The sequence below is a fragment of the Enhydra lutris genome, unplaced genomic scaffold (assembly GCF_002288905.1).
Source record: "Enhydra lutris kenyoni isolate GAN:26980312 unplaced genomic scaffold, ASM228890v2 scaffoldscaffold5, whole genome shotgun sequence".
Classification (NCBI taxonomy): domain Eukaryota; kingdom Metazoa; phylum Chordata; class Mammalia; order Carnivora; family Mustelidae; genus Enhydra; species Enhydra lutris.
The window spans coordinates 52,575,975-52,593,761 of record NW_019154089.1 but is presented as its reverse complement, the minus strand read 5'-3'; the positions used below and the strand labels follow the sequence as shown (position 1 = coordinate 52,593,761).

The following is a 17,787-nucleotide window of genomic DNA, read 5'->3' as shown; positions in this document are numbered from 1 at the left end:
AACATTTACAAGGCTCACCAGCCTCTCCAGACTTCTGGGTAGCTCTTTCTTTCCCCTTCTGTGTCTCAGCTGTGTGGAGAAACTGGCTCCCCAGAGAGAAGATGGGGCCCATAGGACATGCTAGCATGGGGCGTGCTTGGCAAACAGAAGGTACGCGCCCAGCTCACACCTCTTCCCCTCCTCCTGCCGATCAGCTGTCAGCCCCACCACTGACAGGTGTCTCAGAGCCCGGGCATATCCTCCTGTGCCTGGCTCAGCCCCAGCCCGGGCTGGGCCTGGTTAGTGCCCCAAAGCACCAAGGCCAAAGAATCCCAAAGCCTGATGGTCTTTCACAAGGGACCATACAGACAGCACAGCAAAATGAGTAACCACAGCCAGATCAGCAGAGACAGTAAAACCACTCTTCAAAAAGATCTGTATGGGAAATACACTTTGAAAGACTGATTTTTTTCTTTATGTCTCAGCTTTCTTCTCCTTTGGGGTCTGGCAATGAAAGAGCACACTTGCTTTGTGAGCAGCTGCTGAGTCATGACGTCATGATACGTGGGATGCTGTCTAACTCTCATTAGAAGGCTACATGTGAGTCCTTGAGAAACAATGTGGCATACTGGACAAGCAATCCATGACACTAATTTAAGGTTTTATTCCAGTTTATCTGAGAAGGCAAAAGACAGGCAGGTGAAAACATGTGGGTTACTCGAACTCTGTGCGTGTTCAAAGACTGTTGTGCAACTTCAAGGGGGCCTGTGGGGATGCCCAGGATTTACTCCTCCAAGTCCTATCAGAGAAAAGGGCAGAAGGGAGGAGACACGCACCTAGGCTGTCCCTTCCAGAACACCGCGGGGCCGGTCACTCACCTTGCTCCAGTTCCCCACTCTCCAGCTGGCACAGGGACGGAGGTGGCACCTCTTAGCGGGGTCGGGCTTCTGGACAGCGGCACAGTCAGAGTCCCTCCCGGTGCTGCATTCCACGCTTCGCCAGTAGGCCCCCAGCCCACAGCTGGTGGAACACTGCGGCGGGGAGGGGGACAGAGAGGACAGAGGCTGAGGGTGTCTTTCTCAGACATGCCCCACCACACCCTGCAGTCAGGAGTTCTGTCTTGGAAGCTCACCTAGGTGCAGAACTTTTTACAAAAATACCGGTGCTGGGGGCCCGCCCTAGACAAATTAATGTGAATCACCCTGGGTAGGGTCTAGGCATCAGTGCAAAAAGAAATGCCCTGGCGTGGGGGGTGCTGGGTGGCACAGTCCGTTAAATGTCTTCCTTCCACTCAGGTCATGATCCCAGCACCCTGGGATCGAGTCCCACATTGGGCTCCCTTCTTGTTGGGGAGCTTGCTTCCCCCTCAGCCTGCCACTCCCCCTGCTTGTGCTCGCTCTCTTTCTCTATCAAATAAATAAATAAAATCCTAAAAAATAAAAAAAGAAAAGAAAAGAAATGCCCCAGGTGATTCTAATAAAACAGGCTGGATGAGAATCCCTGATCAGCACAGGAGAAGAAAAGCTGATTGGAGGGGGATTTGCTTCTCTTTAAAAATCATCCCGGCGGGACTGTCTAGGGACTGCGGGCAGACTGCCCCCACATATCACCCCGAGGATGTCCGTTCACAGAGGGTGTCTGATCTACCCAGCAGCCTGGTCGAACACCTCGGTGACCTTATGTCACTTCCTCTCTCCATGACAAATCCGTGGGTAGACAGGTATTGTCATGGTGCCCAAAAAGCCCCATGAAGCTCGAAGAGCTGGCTTGAACGAGGAGTGAGCCTAGGGCTCCCCACCTCCAAACTGCTGTACACGGTCTGTGAGAGCAGTTCCTCTGGGATGTCAGTGTCCGCGTGCATCACCTGGGCTCCTTGCTGAAGGTAGGCGCTGAGTCAGCAGGGCTGGGTGGAGCTGGAGATTCTGCGTCTCCAACCAGCTCCCAGGTGCTGCTGACGCCGTGGGTCCTCAGATCGGGCTTGGGGGTCACAAAGATGTTACAGCCCGGTGCTTTTCACCACTTGCACTCTGGTAATGTATGTACAGTCTTTTCCTCAAATGATGTTGTTATTTATTCGTAATTCTTGAATACCTTAAGTTTAGCCTGGGGTCACCTTGAAAGCTATACCCCCCCTTTCCTTTATTCTGTGTGCTTATTCTTCCGTATACCTGATTTTTCTTGCATCCCTTCTCCCCTGTCCACTCTCAGAATGGGGGTGGGGCTCTATGTACACGTGTAAAACACAGCTCTGGGCTTATTTAAAAAAAAAAAGTGTAGAAGTTCCATTTAGGACATCTTTGAAAGCTCCTTTTGATGAGCTGTAAATAAAAACCAGCCTTACTTTTCTCTTGCTGCTATTTCATCCTCCATATAATCTTGTGTGTCGCATTGGGCAGACTCTCTTGTTGGACGTATGTGTGACATGACACAGGCTCTGGGTAGACGACTCTACCACAGAATCACAGAGAGGGAAGAGGAGAACACAGCCTAGGGCATCATTTTTCCAACCGGTTCATTTATGGATGTAAGGTCTCCTCCAGCTTTAAGTTCTTTAGGATTTGGTACACACCTAAGTCCCTAACATCTCTGTTGTGCTGCATCACGCAGGTGTGTGATAGAGCCTGGACCACTGTCATGAGATAATGGCCCTGGTGGCCCACACAGGACACGCCATGCTCTCTCTCTGCAACGGGACTTGGCAGCTCTTCTCATCAAGCAGTGGGATATAACCCCCCAGCTCTTGAATTGAGGAAGCTCTTGTGACTTTCTTTGGCCAATAAAAACCACCATATGACGTACCAGTTCTCAAGAGGACATGCTAATTTCAGTTCTCTGTCTTGGACCTGTCTCTGCCATGAGAATGAAACCAGGCTCACCTCCTGGAGGATGAGAGCTCATGTGACACAGAACTGGGTGACCCCACTGAGGCCACCTGAGACCAGCCCTCCTACAGCCCACCCTCGGGTGAAGCTGAGATCCTTGAGCTCAGGCCCGATCATCAGAACCTCCCAGCTGACCCACAGACTCATGAACACAACTCTGGGGTTTTGTGGTGGTTTGTCACCTGGCATTATTGTAGTAATAGACACTGATACAACTATAACAGGTACCTTTCCTACAATTTCTCTCGCCTTCTGAGACTCGGGGTACAATGAGAGCTCTGCAGTTAGCCAGTCGTGTGATCTGCTGCAGTTTCCTAACCCCCTAGCCTGTAAAACTGGTGATAACATTAGGACCACAGACATTCATGCCCATGGTCAGGACCCTACAAATGTTACCTGTTAAACATAACACAGCTGCGAGGTCAAAATTGTAAGTCCACTTTCTGGATATCTGGGGCACAGAGATAGAAGCCACATTCAAGGCCACGTCACTGTTGTTAATTTCATATATGACAGAGAGAAAAATACATTTGCCCAAACCCAGGAAAGGGCCTAGTGAGATGGAATTCCCAGGGTAGTGAAAATGTGGTAAATCTCAAGTGATGTCTAGGATTCTTTGAACCATAATTGTGTGGCAAATAAATGCGTGTTGTCTCTGGGGCTCTGACATTAGTCCTGCCTGTTTCTGATCCCAGGAACAGACACTGAATTCCTTTTTGACAGTTTCTACGGAGGCAGCCAACAACAGTGCAAAGCGAAAGCTGACGTGGGGAAAATCATGGAACACAGTAAAAGGGGGATGGGGCTCCATCAACGGTCACTTGTATTAGTTTCAAACTGGGAGTGGGGGAGTAGACAAGAAAGGAGGACTGTGAGGAGGCAAGGGACTTCACTTTGTCCTGGAAACCTCCATCCTTGTTACAGCTAGTGGCCGTGTGGCCACCGATGTCCTAGGTCAAGGAGCAGGTTTCGGGATGTTCAGAGCTGGAACTAACAAGGAGGGCTGCATTAGAATCACGTGAAAACTGCCACGAATGGTTCTGGAAAATCGTTGTGTTGCATCGGTTTACACAACTGCACCGCTGACGAGTAACTGCTTGGCCCGGGGGATCTGACCGGACGATGGGGTGATTCAGTGGGACGTGATTTTCTGACCACGGAAGTGCCACACACGCACACTGCAGAGTGGCTAGGTTTTCTGCTCTGTGAACAGATTCCAGAGCAAACACTGGCTGGGGGCTCCCTACGTGCCCCATACGCTCCCGAGTACCTTACACATAGTTAGTCCTCTTCCCCGCTAACGATCTTTGAGTTGGGCATTGTCACTATCCTCGTTACACAGAAGGGGAACCTGAGCATGTGAGGACATGGACAGTGAGTGGCCACGCCCGGATTCCAGCCCAGAAAGTCTGGTTTCAAGCTATATGCCTGTTGACAGTGTTAAATGGGTTTTTATAACCATTCTTTAATTTTTAATGTCACCATCTGAGGAATGTGTTGTGTACAATGGGGAGCCCTTCCACTCAGGGCAGAAAGTGGGAGGACACGGTGAGAGCAATTTCGGATCAAATGATAAGGAACTTTAGAAATTACTGCCAATCTTAAGGATCAGGAGGGCCTTTTTGGAAGAAGCAGCTCAAAGTTTGGTCCTGAAGAAAGGGGGGAGGGATTTACAAGGGTAGAGGAAGAGGGGAAGGAAATTCAAGGCAGAGGGAAAAACAGAAACAGACTGAGCGGGCAGGAGACAGGAAAGATCTGTGAGCAGGAGTTTGGAATGATTAGCAAATTCCTGCAGAAGACTGACTCAGCAGGCTTACGTCTCTTGTGATGATGTGTGGGAAGCACTGCTGAGGGAGAGACGGGGGGTGCGCAGACCAGCAAGGGGCCGGGAACAGTAACTGACGTTTGGGGCACTACTGGCATTCTGGACGGGGCATTCCTTCCTTATAAGAGACCTCCCTGAATGTCACAGGGTTTTACCATCTTTGGGTTTCAGATATTCACTGTGGGTAGTGGCCCCCTCCATCCATCACTGCAACAAACAGAAGCATCTCATCTTCTCCACGTGCCTCCTGCCATTAGATTAGAAACACCTGGCCCCGGAACTAACAGGAAATAAAGAGGAGATGACAGAGATGCTTAGGTGACACTGACTTGGAAAACTGTCTGGGTTTTTACAGGGGTTGGGGAAGACTGATCTCAATGGGGTAATTGAGAGGCCATCCTAAAAGAAATAGCTTCAGAAATGGACGGAATAGGGACACCTGGGTGGCTCAGTGGGTTAAGCCTCTGCCTTCTTCTCACCTCATGATCCCAGGGTCCTAGCATTGAGTCTCACATCAGGCTTGTAGCTCAGCAGGGAGCCTGCTTCTCCCTCTGCCTGCCACTCCCCCTGCTTGTGTGCACGCTTTCTCTAACAAATAAATAAAATCTTAAAAAAAAAAAATGAAGTGGACAGAATAAAAAAGCCACAGCGAAAACCAAAGTTTTCATCCTGAGTCCTCATCCTCTCCGACAATTCTGTGTGTTAAAATATTTTGTCGGGCCGCCTGCGTGGCTCAGTTGTTAAGCATCTGCCTTCAGTTCAGGTCATGATCCCAGGGTCCTGGGATCGAGCCCCACATCGGGCTCTCTGGTCGGTGGGAAGCCTGCTTCTCCCTCTCCCACTGACCCTGCTTGTCTTCACTCTCTTGCTATGTCTCTCTCTGTCAAATAAATAAAATATTTTTTAAAAATTAAAAAAAAATGGTCTCAAAAGATGTATAAAAGGGGCAGGCACCAAACCCTGCCACAAAGAGAATTTCTGCCAAATGTTGAACTCTGTTCTTGTAATATCCTTTTGGAGCTCTGAAAAACTGCAGTGTGGACCAATACCCTTTTTCTAGCCAAACTACCAGGAATTAACAGTTCTCAGTTGCTTTACCACAGTTGCCAAATTTTTGGTGAGCTATGATGTATTCAGTAAGACAGTTTACTTCTGTCAAAGACAAATGATGACATTTGTGATAAGTCAAGTATAGACTGATTTATTATAATTAAAACATATCAGTTAAGTTCTGGCCTCCATGATTATCTGAGTTAATATACACTTTTATTTTGGTTTAATTTACAGGTACACCTCACTTTACTCAGAAATAATGTATTTTTTTTTTTAACCAATGGAATAGAGTGGAATTAGAAGGTTCATCTTCCAATTGACAGCTGTGTCCTTAGACAAGTCACTTTATTTTCTCTATTGCAAATTGGCATAAATGAGACCTTACCTGCTCCTCAGGATTGTCAAAAGGAGAAAATAAGAGCTAGATATGAAAGTGGTTTGAAAAATAACATGCTTTACAAATTAAATGTACAGCGGTTATATTAGCAGCAAATACTTCATTTCTCTTTGGCCAGGGAGAGGAGCCATGAGTTGTGATAAAAATGCTGACTAATTTAAACATGCGATTATTTTACCACAAAGTCCTCTTCTGAGTTGTCAAATTATTTTAACAAGCTTATAGCCTGTGCATTCAAAATTCAAATGGGCAAAAATGATTTTGGTGCTTCAAAGGACATTAATTAGTTCTAGAAATGGAAAAACAAGTATCCAGCCAAAATGCTGAAGCTTGAAAACAGGGGCCAACATTCTGTCGTCATATTTATTTTCTTCTTCTTCCATATTCTAATTCTTTTAATGAGCCAAAATGATTTGGTTTTCATGCAAGCAAACAGACCAACAAGAAAAGTAATCCCTTGATAACACTGAACTAGAGAACACTTTTAAGGAATTTTATCTTCGATTCCCACCCCAATTAGGATTACCTAACAGATCTGGAGTCCCAGCATCAGCTTTCTGAGTGAAATGCCACCTGAGGTCCATTAAGGCGCTCCTCAGGTGTTCGCACCTGGGGGCGTGTTGCTCTTGGTCTACACCAGCACTGCCACAAAGCGGCTTCTAAAATGTGGACTGAGTTCTCTGCTCTTAACACGGCTAGCTTGCCCAGTCCTCCTGACTTAGTGCAGAGTTCTTTTCACTTTATCTCACTACATTTGTCCTCCTTCCCTGGAGAGTTTTTCTTCCCTCTCTCATTTTCGGAATTAGGGAGGAGGAAGGGAGAGAGGAAGGGCATGGATCCAATGGCTTCACATTTTCTTCTACATCGGGCTGTATCTTAAACAAGCCCATTGTGAAATCTGCGCCAGAATGCCACAATCCTAGCTATTTCCCTACAGAGTCGGGCATGGGGTGAGAAATGGAACTCCTACCTCACTCCAGTTTCCAGCAATCCAGTATGCTGGGCTCCCGCCTGTCGAGAGCTCCCTGTAGTCAGAAGCATTGAGCAAAAACCCCTCGGCAATCAGACTTGTTGCGTCTTCCTTGGTCAGGACCGGTCCGGAACCCTGCGTTAGATTCACGCTGCCTGGAAGTTCTGGAGGGTTATGGCGGACTGAATGTTCCGATGGTGCTGGCTGGTGGTCTCCTCCCAGAGGGAATGGAGTGTTTGCTGGCTTTTCAGTGATCATCACCTCCGCACCAGGTGTACCATTTTTGAGAGTAGCAGGCCTGTGGCTGGGCAGCAGACCTTCCATCACCGTGCTGAAGGGTGGCCACAAGGACGCCCCCCTGAGATAAGGTGTTGGTGGAGGTCCAAGGGGGATCTCTGTACTTCTCACCACTGAAGTATCCTTTCCAGCTACTCTGATTTTGGTCCATGTTACAGAGTTGTTTTCGTTTTTGATCTCAGACTGTTCACTGTCTTCCCCTGAGCCACTGTGTATCTCTATCCCTGGTTCTTTGGTCAAGGTATCGTAAAATGGTGTCACCTGCCACATCACAGGCTTACTGGAAGATGGCAAATCAGAACCACTCATGGTTGTAGTGAAAAAGTCTCCCTCTGAGGTAGGACCAGGGTCTGAATTGGGAACATTCCCTTCGTTTGGCTGGCTACTCAAAGACCAGGAAGTGGGGATGGGCTGGGAAGTACTTCCGGTGGAAAGGACATAATGGGAACCCGGTTCAGTTTGGTGTGAACTAGTCTGCCACCATTTGGCATCCATGTCTCCTTGTCCAGAGACTGTGGTCAGACTGGGGCTGCTGACAGCCCCAGCACTGGTGCTCATAGACTCGGGCACCGTGGACGTGCTCAGCATTCTGGGACTGGATGGAGTTGGAGGGATGGGCTGCGGGGGGTCTGGCTCAGATGTTGGGAGATTTCGCCCACTGGGAATTGGGCCTTTGTGGGGTTTCAGAACTCTTCGGCTCGATGGGCACTGCTGGAGGCCACAAAGAGCTCGGCTGTTGGGCTTCCTTGTCACATCGCAAGGCTCGTTATGGTTCTTGGCACACGTGACACTGCGGATCCGCACCCCCCCGCCGCAGGAGACAGAACACTGGAAAAGAGAGAAGGCTGTCAGATTAGTGGGAAAGATGCACCGGTTCTCAGGCTCAGGTTTACAGTGGGTGAGAACAGCCCTGATGAAACAGAGCTGTGCGGCCCGACTCATTTTCTTCCACTTTTACATTTGGTCTCTGAGCTCCTTCAGTTCTCCACGGAAATATGTGTCTCCTGGAGACCAGGTGGGGCTCGGGACCAACTGTTTACTCTTCACAAACTAAACATACAAACGTGACAGAGTAAAACTGAAGTCTGCCAGGACTCTGAAGGCGGGACAGTGAATTCACAGAAAGTGCGATGATACATGCGAGTCACCCGCTCTTTTTTTTTTAAATTTATTTATTTGAGAGAGAGAGAGAGCATGAAAGAAGAGAGGTCAGCAGGAGAAGACGACTCCCTGCTGAGCAGGGAGCCCGATGGGGACTGGGTCCTGGGACTCCAGGATCATGACCTGAGCTGAAGGCAGTACCGCTTAACCAACTGAGCCACCCAGGCGTCCCTCACCCGCTCTTTTTAAGAAATGGTAAAATTATCTTTCCTTGGGTTGTGATGCTGTTAAATTAACATAAACTGTTTACATATTTTCTGGAATCTATTAACAAACCTTCCCCTTTCATTAAGAAAACACCCAATGTAACTAAGAGAGTCTCACCCAGGCACACAGGCTACATTTCCACTTGACTCTGTCACGTGGAATCAGAGTAAGAGGTAGACAACCATCACACTCACACATGTACACAACATGTACACAGATCCAGGACTTATCCTGTGTAAGTAATCGAAGTAGAGAGAGAGCCTTTCCAAAGAGTGACTCCCACGGCATGGTGCCAATGTGAGGGGCCATGGCTGGTACCCCCACCCCGTGTCCCCTCCACGTTCTGTAGGGCACACCAAGCCACATGCAACTGGAGAAACTCTGGAGGAATCCTAACAGGATAGTCTTTCCTCAGGGCTCATGGTAAAGAATCTTTATTTCCTCAGTCAGTCTCAGCCGCCGCAAACCACACGTACTTGCTACATCACACTAAATTTCTAGGTGTTTGGAATAATCTTTACTTTTGCCAGATAGTTCCATGTTTGCCTTTTCTTTCCAATTTTAAGTCGGCCACCAAATATACTGCCATTGAATATGAACCACCCAGGGGCCTTCACGGGCTGTTTCACATGTGTCCGTCTTATATTCCTGACCTCAAAGTGGGTTTTTTTAGAGCATGGGGACTGCGTGATCCTTGGCAGATTTCAGCGGGTTCACAGCCACGAGGCTGTGTGATACTGACGACCGCCCTGTGAGATTTTCAAGGCAGGAATTAGGATTTCACGTTCCACAGGAGAACCTGAGACTCAGGGACTTGCTTGAAAGGTTGCCAGTCAGTGGCAGAGTAAGAGTCAGATCTGTTTCAAGCCTCCACGGAGTCTAGGGCAGCATACCAGACAGGTACCCGTCCACTGATTTCATCTCTTGAATACAAACTCGTTCTGAAAAGCTACCCAAAGGCAGGAACTGTTTCTTATTCAGAACTGAATTCCAGGTTAGTTCTTGGGACACATCGATCACTTAAAATATGTTAAGTGACTATTTCCTGTGGGCGGGGCGGGGGGGGATCAGGAATGGGAAAATTCTTCTGTGAGCTCAGGCATTTTTTAGCCTAAATTTCTTGCCTTCTCAAGTCCTATTTTCAGTTTCCTCTTTGTGGGAAAATAATATAGATACATGGAAATCCCCCTTTATTTTGTTCTAGTCAAGCATCATTTCCCCCCCGATGTCTGCTAGCTCTGTGCAATCAGCTCCTTTGAAAAGCAGGACGTGCTTGTCAGCACAGGAGACCAGGCAGCCAAGAGCGTGCTCAGCTGCGGATTTGGGGCTCACCCCACTGCGGAGCCTGGCAAGGGCAGGCCGGGGCCAGTTACTTTCCTGGTTTACTACAGTATTTCTGCCTTCTTCTGTGTGAAGGTGCTTTAAAGCTCTGTCTGCTTCGACCTCCTCACTGCTTCTCCATTTGTTACATTCTAATCCAAACCCCTTGAGCTTTCAAATCTCCACCTTGGAAAATGATGTGGCCAATCAAACACTTTTCACGTGGCTCTGAACACATTTCTGCGCTGCTTGCCTTCAGCAGACTGGGTTTTGAGAGCTGATCCTTGAGAGAGGTCCCAGACGATGCCAATAGTCTTCGAGCGGCAGGTGTACCTCCCTTTGGATATTTTCTTTCCAAGAAACCTCAGAGTAGACAGCTACGTGGCGGGAAGCTTTCTGGCTTTCCTTTTCTTTCTCTTCATTCCTTTATTATTTTTTTTCTTTTGGTTTGTCTTGACTTGAAATGCTTATAAAGCACAGAGACACACACCTGTCTGTGGGAAGCTAGCCGGTGAGCAGCTGCCTGGGTGAAGTACTTGTCGACATGTATCTAGAAGATACTGTGGCTACCCACACATCTCACTGGTTTATTGCTAGACTTTTTTAAGATTTAGATTTCCTAGGGTTAACAGATGGACAGATACATATTTTTTAGAATTTATAAATTACAAGTATTAAATAACCTTATTTACTACTGTGTAAATTTGTTCAACGTAAAAGAATAAAACAGGAGTACATAAAAGCTAACTGGTTGTTTAGTTCGATACATTAAGTTTTTTAAAACGGAAGATTATTCTAGAACAGAGATCCAAAGTGGCAGCTTCAGGACCAAATTTGACCCACAGACATTAATTCTTTGGCCTGCTCAATCTTTTTTGTCTCTTTCTTTCTTTTTTTAAAAAAACGGTGGCAGGGAGAGGTGGAGGGGGAAGGAGAGAGAGAGTTCCAAATAGGCTCCATGCCCAGCACGGAGCCTGCTGCGGGACTCGACCTCATGACCCTGAGATCATGATCTGAGCTAAAATCAAGAGTTGGATGCTTCAGCGGCTGAGCTACCCAGGCACCCTGGCTTGCTCAATCTTAAACAAGCAGACAGATGAAATACAAACACTGAATTAGTAGCCAACACCTAAAAATTAGCAGATTGCATATTAAAATTCCAGATTTTTAGCTTCTCTCAAAAAAGCAGATGGTCTCCAACTACAGGCAGCTTCTCCAAATGGTGACTCACAACGTCCTTAACGGAGCCCGGGGTCTGGGAGCAGTTCTTATGTTCCCAGGCACACCTACCTTTTGTCCCCACCCGCTTTCCTCACCCACAGACCCAGAGGCTTCCAGGTAGCCCAGGGATGCCACTCGTTAGGCCTGGGGCATATCGTGCCCAGCAGGACAGTGTTAACCGTCTACCAAGTATAGTGGCCTAAAAAGGAAGTTGCCTTTTCTCATAGTCACGTGGGAACGCACAGCACTGTTTTGTACTCAGCCCCATGCTCCTTCCAAGACATCTTCCAGCTGTGATTATCTCCCTGGGAGCTGTCAAGCCCCCTGGATGAGATAAACACTGGGCACGCCGCCACCCGCAGAGCTCATCTCTCATCTCGACTGGTGGTTTCGGGACTCTCAAAGCCAGTATCTGCTGTGATGACTTCGTGTCCTTACCTTATAATTTTGAACTGTGCACGGGGCCGGCAGCTCATCAGTCTGTTACTGTCCTCCCTGGGGGTCATCGTGCTCTCACCTGTCACCTGTGGGGAGCCCACTGAGACAGAGGGCTGCTGCTTAAATGAGTCAAGCCACCCACCTAAGGCGCCCTGTTGGGGAGGGGAGCTCACAAAGGGCTGGGAGCTGCGGTGCTAACAGTTTATTCAAAAATACAGTCGGGGCTCATCACAGAGTTCCAGCTAAAGGGACGAGGAGAGAACTAGCTAGTGCTTTGGCATAAAGACATTTATTGTACAGTCTCGGGAATTCATAAATGAATGATTGGATCTCATGCTAAAACCAGCTTTGAAAGTAACCTGAAACACATAGGTGGCTATTATGGGTTGAACTGTGTTCCCCCCAAAGAGATATACTGGACTTCTAACCCCTGCCTAGCCGCTCCCCCGATACCTCAGAATGGAGACTTATGTGGAGATGGTGCCTTTACAGCGGTAATCAAGTTAAAATGAGGTCCCCAGGTGGGTCCTTATCCAATACGACCACTGGGGAAATTCAGATACGGAGACACATAAATAGGGACAAAACCACTGAAGATGAAAGCAGAGATCAGGATGTCAACATCTATAAGCCAAGGAAACCAAAGGCCACCAGAAGCCAGAAGGCATGGAACAGATTGTCCCTCACAGCCTCGAGAAGGAACCAATTTGGCCAGTACCTCAATCTTGGACTTCTGGCCTCCAGAGCTGTGAGACAATAAGTTTCTGTTGTCTAAACCACCCCATTTGTGGTTCTCTGTCATGACAGCCCTAGCAAACTAATACAGTACCCTAACTTAAAAAAACATCAGACAGGAAGAGAATCAGCATGGTCCCCAACTGGTTTTCTGTGAGTAGTTGAGTCAGAAGAGGTCACCTCTGTGTGTTTTCCAGGAAACCTGGCAAAACACAGGCTGCTGACATCTGAGAAGAACTGAGATGTTGGCACTTCCAGACATCCCTGCCACAAGAGGAGGTGGTCGAGGCTCTAATATCAGGCATCCAACACCACAAAAGTGCCTTGGACCTTAACTCATACTGGGGAGTACCACAGGTAAACGACTCAGAGACATCTCCTCACCTTCCTGCTCCGTCCTCCTTCGGTCTGCAGGCGTTATCTGTGAGTCGCCACCCAAGGGTATTAATACCTATGGGAGTATTTAATACTAATACCAGTTAAGTATCCAGTAAGTATCTGCCATTAATATGTAATTCAATATTGACTTATGATTTTGCTGTGTCCTTTATTTTTATACATACATTTGCCTCTTCGTTATGTGTCAAACATTTGTAGACCGTGGACCCAAGTCTTGTACTTCCGCTGCTCCATGTAGAAAATGGCCCTGAGCTTGAGGTGAGGGTCTAGATGAAAATGCAGAGGGGCAGAGACCAAATCTCTCAGGGTATCTGGGTGCCAGCGACTGAATAAGGCTTAGAAAATCAGGGTAGTGTAGAAGACAAACACTTGTCTTCTTGGCTTGAGAAGGAAGTTACCATTTAGCTAATACTCACTATTTGCGGGCACCATGCAAAGAGCTTCTGTGGATTATCTTCAAGCCTCACATTAACCCTGTCTTTATAAATGAGAAAAGGCTTGGGGGGTATGGTCAACACTAGCTCAGGCCCCACTATTTGGGATTGCCAGGGCTAGAAAACCTAGGAAAATTCCTCTCCCACTAAATCTATTAGCCTAACTACCAGGACTAACAGGGGAATTTACGAACAATATCAACCTTACGGAGTTATCTTTAGTGTTAGATGAGACGAACCGTATAATGTGAAAAACACTCAACAAATGATAGATGATGTTGTTATTCCAACCTATTTACTCTGCTAGGAAATGAGTGCATCTACATCTTGCTATGTCCCAGGCACTGTTCTAGTAAGAAGTTTGGAACTATTAACTCACTCCCATAGCTTCTCTTAAGTCTAAGTACTGCTGTTAGTCCTGTCTCATGGATGGAGAAAACAAGCCACAGAAAACTAAAAAGAACCACAAAGAGATAAAGTCACACATCTAGTTAAGTGGCAGAGCCAGGATTTGAACCCAGGGACCCATTCCCCAAAACCATGCATGCCCTTTGCCCCCAGACAAGGCATGTCACTGAAGCAGTATACCTAACAAAAATGGGGGCCTCAGAAATTCTGATACTCTCTTTACAACAGATTGAGGCTCCTTCTTTACCCTCCAAGCCTAGAAAGTAGGCTGGGTAGAAACAGGGCAAGATTCTTGGTGAAATCTGAGATTGGGGGTAGAAGAGAGGGAGGGGCTGGTCAGAGCGGCAGAAAGGCCCCCAACTCTCGCTAAGTCCTACCTCTCGCTGGGTCAGGGATGAGCATGAAGCCTGGCACAGCTGAGCTCACCCTTCTCCCATTGCTTGGCTTGGCAGAGGTGTCCTGGCAAGGAAGGGAAGTCGGCCCGGGGAGGAAGACTCTGCAGGAGCCTCACAGTTCTTAGATCTTTTAGCCCAGTTACCTCCTCGCTTCCAACACCCAGAGTGACCCAGACAGCCCAGTGCAGACCAAATCATGAGGTATCACTTGGCGCACTATACCCTACATCAGTTAATGCCAATCTCAAGACAAGATCCAGACCATAAATACTATGATAGTAAGAAGACAGCCCTGCATCATCTCTCTCAAAAATGTATCTGTGGGGCGCCTGGGTGGCTCAGTGGGTTAAAGCCTCTGCCTTCAGCTCAGGTCATGATCTCGGGGTTCTGGGATTGAGCCCCGCATCGGGCTCTCTGCTCAGCAGGGAGCCTGCTTCCTCCTCTCTCTCTGCCTGCCTCTCTGCCTACTTGTGATCTCTGTCTGTCAAATAAATAGATAAAATCTTAAAAAAGGAAAAAAGAAAATGTATCTGGCCCTAGTTAGAATGTCAAAGACATTTTCCTCATAGTCCAGGAAAGCTCATTAGGGGGCTCAGATGGACAGACATCAATGAGATAGCAGAGGGAAGAAAGGGAGATCCACTGGATGAATATTTCGATGTTGATTTAACTAAAAACACCTCTCATGACAGCATCCCGGGGCTCAGCCTTTTGGCTCAACTCCATCCAGTGGAAGCCAGAAACTGAACCCCATGTCTGTTCATGGTACGCTACACAACGGCCTGGATTTGGGACCACAGACCCAAGGACTTATCACATCCTGCCAACTTTTTGGTCCCTTGTTCTCCAGTTAAGGCAAGTCACTTTGTTCCCCATACACATGAGCACAATAAGAAGAACTTCTCAGCCAAATATGTAATTGTAGTCCTTTAAAAAAGCACGAAGAATCTGGCGATTAGTAAATTCTACTTGACAAGAATTATGGACCGCTTCAGAAGAAGCCCAGACATTCCTGGTAAACAGATGTAATGGACCAGTCCCGATATCTCATCCAGGCTGATTTTGACAACACTGGAATTTACAGCAGTCCAGGCTGGCAGGGACCTAACAGGCCAGGCCAGCCATAGGCTCTCATGGTCCCCTCCCAGGATCAGCTCCATTGCTGATATGTGCACAGACTCATAGTACACTATTAGTTTGCAGGTATGTTTTCTTTGCATTTATTCATCTCTCTTTCTCTTCTTCCTTTTTTTCTTTCATTCGTTCGTTTTTTGGTCCCATCTGTCCCATTTGGCAGAGAGTTCTTACAACACAAGAACCATACTTGCCATTTTCTTTTTCTTTTCACCTCGATGCCCAAGAGAGTATTCTGCAGCAGATTTAGAAGCTAAATAAACCCAAACTGTGACTGTGAGCTAATGAAATAAAGTTCTGGAAATAAGGTCATCACAGCTGCTGTATGCACATGAGTGTTTTCTGCTCTCAAACAACTTCAGAAATCGCACCTTTGCTCATACGAACATTCAGATTCTTCTTCACAGAATACTTCAGAGTACCTTTGTTAGTACAGAGAGTACTTCCTTCATTCTCCTGAATCAAGTATTTTCTATTTATTTGACGGTGAGTCCTAAGAGGAGTTCCTGCGACATTCTTGTCAGTGACTGCATTATTACCAAAAGGGACAGGGCTTTCTGAGGGAGCTCAGCAGAAGTCAGCAACCACCCATAAAGTCTGGACTGTTAGTTTAAAAAATCATGTATTTTTGTCATTCCTGAGGTCACTGAACTGCAGTGTGCACAGGGAAACAGAGCAAGGCCCTGGAGACTCCAGGACCTTTGGAGAAAAAAGGTCTCCACTTCTACTCCAGACTCTGGGAGCAACAGGCATGACAGGACCAGGTTCCATGGTGACCTAAAGAAAAATGAAGCCTGGGAGCTTTTCGTGACTTTCTAGCCCACTGATTTCTAAGTATACTTAGAGGATTTGATCAGATTAATTTTGGCAAAATGGAACAACACTGATTTGGAATTTATGCGGCAAATCACAGTATGTGCTCTAAACCTCGGTCAGGTCTGGCCTTGCCCCATGCCGAACAGACAGATGATTTGAGGGGCTTCTTCAAGTCTGGTACACCGCCTATCCCTCTATAATTAGAGCGACACTCCTCCGGTTTTAACTATCACAGTTTCAGGGAAACAGAAATGTAAGCGTTTAACAAACTAGCTCTTGGGGTGGGTGGGAGAGTCCCGATTTGCAACCAGTGGCTTAACAACGGGACTGCAAAACCCCTGACGATGTGCCAGTTAGCTGTTGCGAGCCTGTGCAAATGGGATCCAGCTCACCCCTGGCAAGTATCTGACTCCTGGATAAGAGAGAAGCAAATCCCGTAAGAAGAGAAAATAAACCACATCAGATACAAGGCCCTGGGGAAATGCAGGGAACAGGCCAGAGGTGGCAGACACCGGCCACTGCTCAAGTTTCTCTAGAGCTGCTCTGGACTGGTTAACGAAGAGGCGGGGGGTGATGACACTCACCTCACTCCAGTTGCCTACCGTCCAGTCTGACGGACACAAGATGTCTCTGTTGCAGGAAATGAGGGTCTTGGGCTTCAGGAGGTGCTGGCAGTCTTTAGTGGGGAGAGCCTGCTCATCAGAGCCCGTGGTCTGGACACACAGCACTGTCCGCTTCTTCTCTCCATGGGGCCCACACGTGGCTGAGCATGCTTCCCACTCCCCGGCCCACCACCTGCAGACACACAAGGACACCAAAAGCATTTAGACATATTCAGTCCAGCCTCTGGAAAGAGGAAGTGGGAGTGGAAGTGCAGGTCACAGAGCTGGCAGGGATGGGTGGGGGGTCCTTGGAGACATTCCAGCCAGCTAGAGGAGGAGACAGGGCCACAGCTGGCTCATCCAATCACAGCTCCAGTCCAGCAGAGCCCCTTGCAGGAGGAGATGCTACCTAAGAATGCCTCCGAGTGGGGGGGAAAAAAAAGCCCTCTCCTTTTGCAGTCAAAAACACTGAGGTCCAGTTTTCTATAGTAACATGTCAAGCAAGTTTAAGCCTTACTTTACTCATCTGTTAAATGGGTACAACAATACAGAGTTTCTATGAGTGCTGCAGATGAAACAAAATACCAGACTTATACATAGTGCTCAGTACAGAGCCTGACACATAACAGAACCTGATCACCTGTAATTTACATGTTGTTATTTTGACGGTTGCTAGCGAGTAAAAGAATATCATAGAATTTAGGTCCCCTGGCTCCTCACTGAATGTTTTTCTGTTCTGCTGTGAAGCCGGTAAAGAAACAATCAGTGATTTTCAGTTACTCAGGAGACGGTCAGTCAGAGGCACTGCCTTCATTCTCCCCATTACCTTCAGTGTACCTACTACTAGTAGCATTCTTATCAAAGGTCCCTTTGATAAGAAAGCAGGAGAAAAAGAAGAAACAAAATAATTTCTTACTTGTCAGCCATTCTTGACAAGTCAAAGTGTTGACATGGTTTGCTAAGTGAATACTCTGGATTCACTGTGGACAAACAGGAACATGAGCTCTTTCTCTACCCCCTTATCCTGGATGACGTACTCCCGATTCTTTTTTTTTTTTTTTTTTTAAGATTATTTATTTATTTATTTGACAGAGAGAAATCACAAGTAGATGGA

At 47.3% G+C, this 17,787-nt stretch overlaps 1 protein-coding gene across 1 annotated transcript in view; it reads right to left on the bottom strand.

Annotated features, from left to right (window-relative positions):
• The window catches only part of LOC111141131 (A disintegrin and metalloproteinase with thrombospondin motifs 12-like), a 291,198-nt gene that overhangs the window by 26,863 nt on the left and 246,548 nt on the right, over positions 1 to 17,787 (bottom strand). The window contains exons 18-20 of the mRNA XM_022493477.1: positions 16,656 to 16,866; positions 7,107 to 8,231; positions 858 to 1,010 (exon numbers count right to left, since the gene is read on the bottom strand). Of these exons, the coding sequence (XP_022349185.1) occupies positions 858 to 1,010; positions 7,107 to 8,231; positions 16,656 to 16,866 (1,489 nt within the window). The remainder of the gene's footprint in view (positions 1 to 857; positions 1,011 to 7,106; positions 8,232 to 16,655; positions 16,867 to 17,787) is intronic.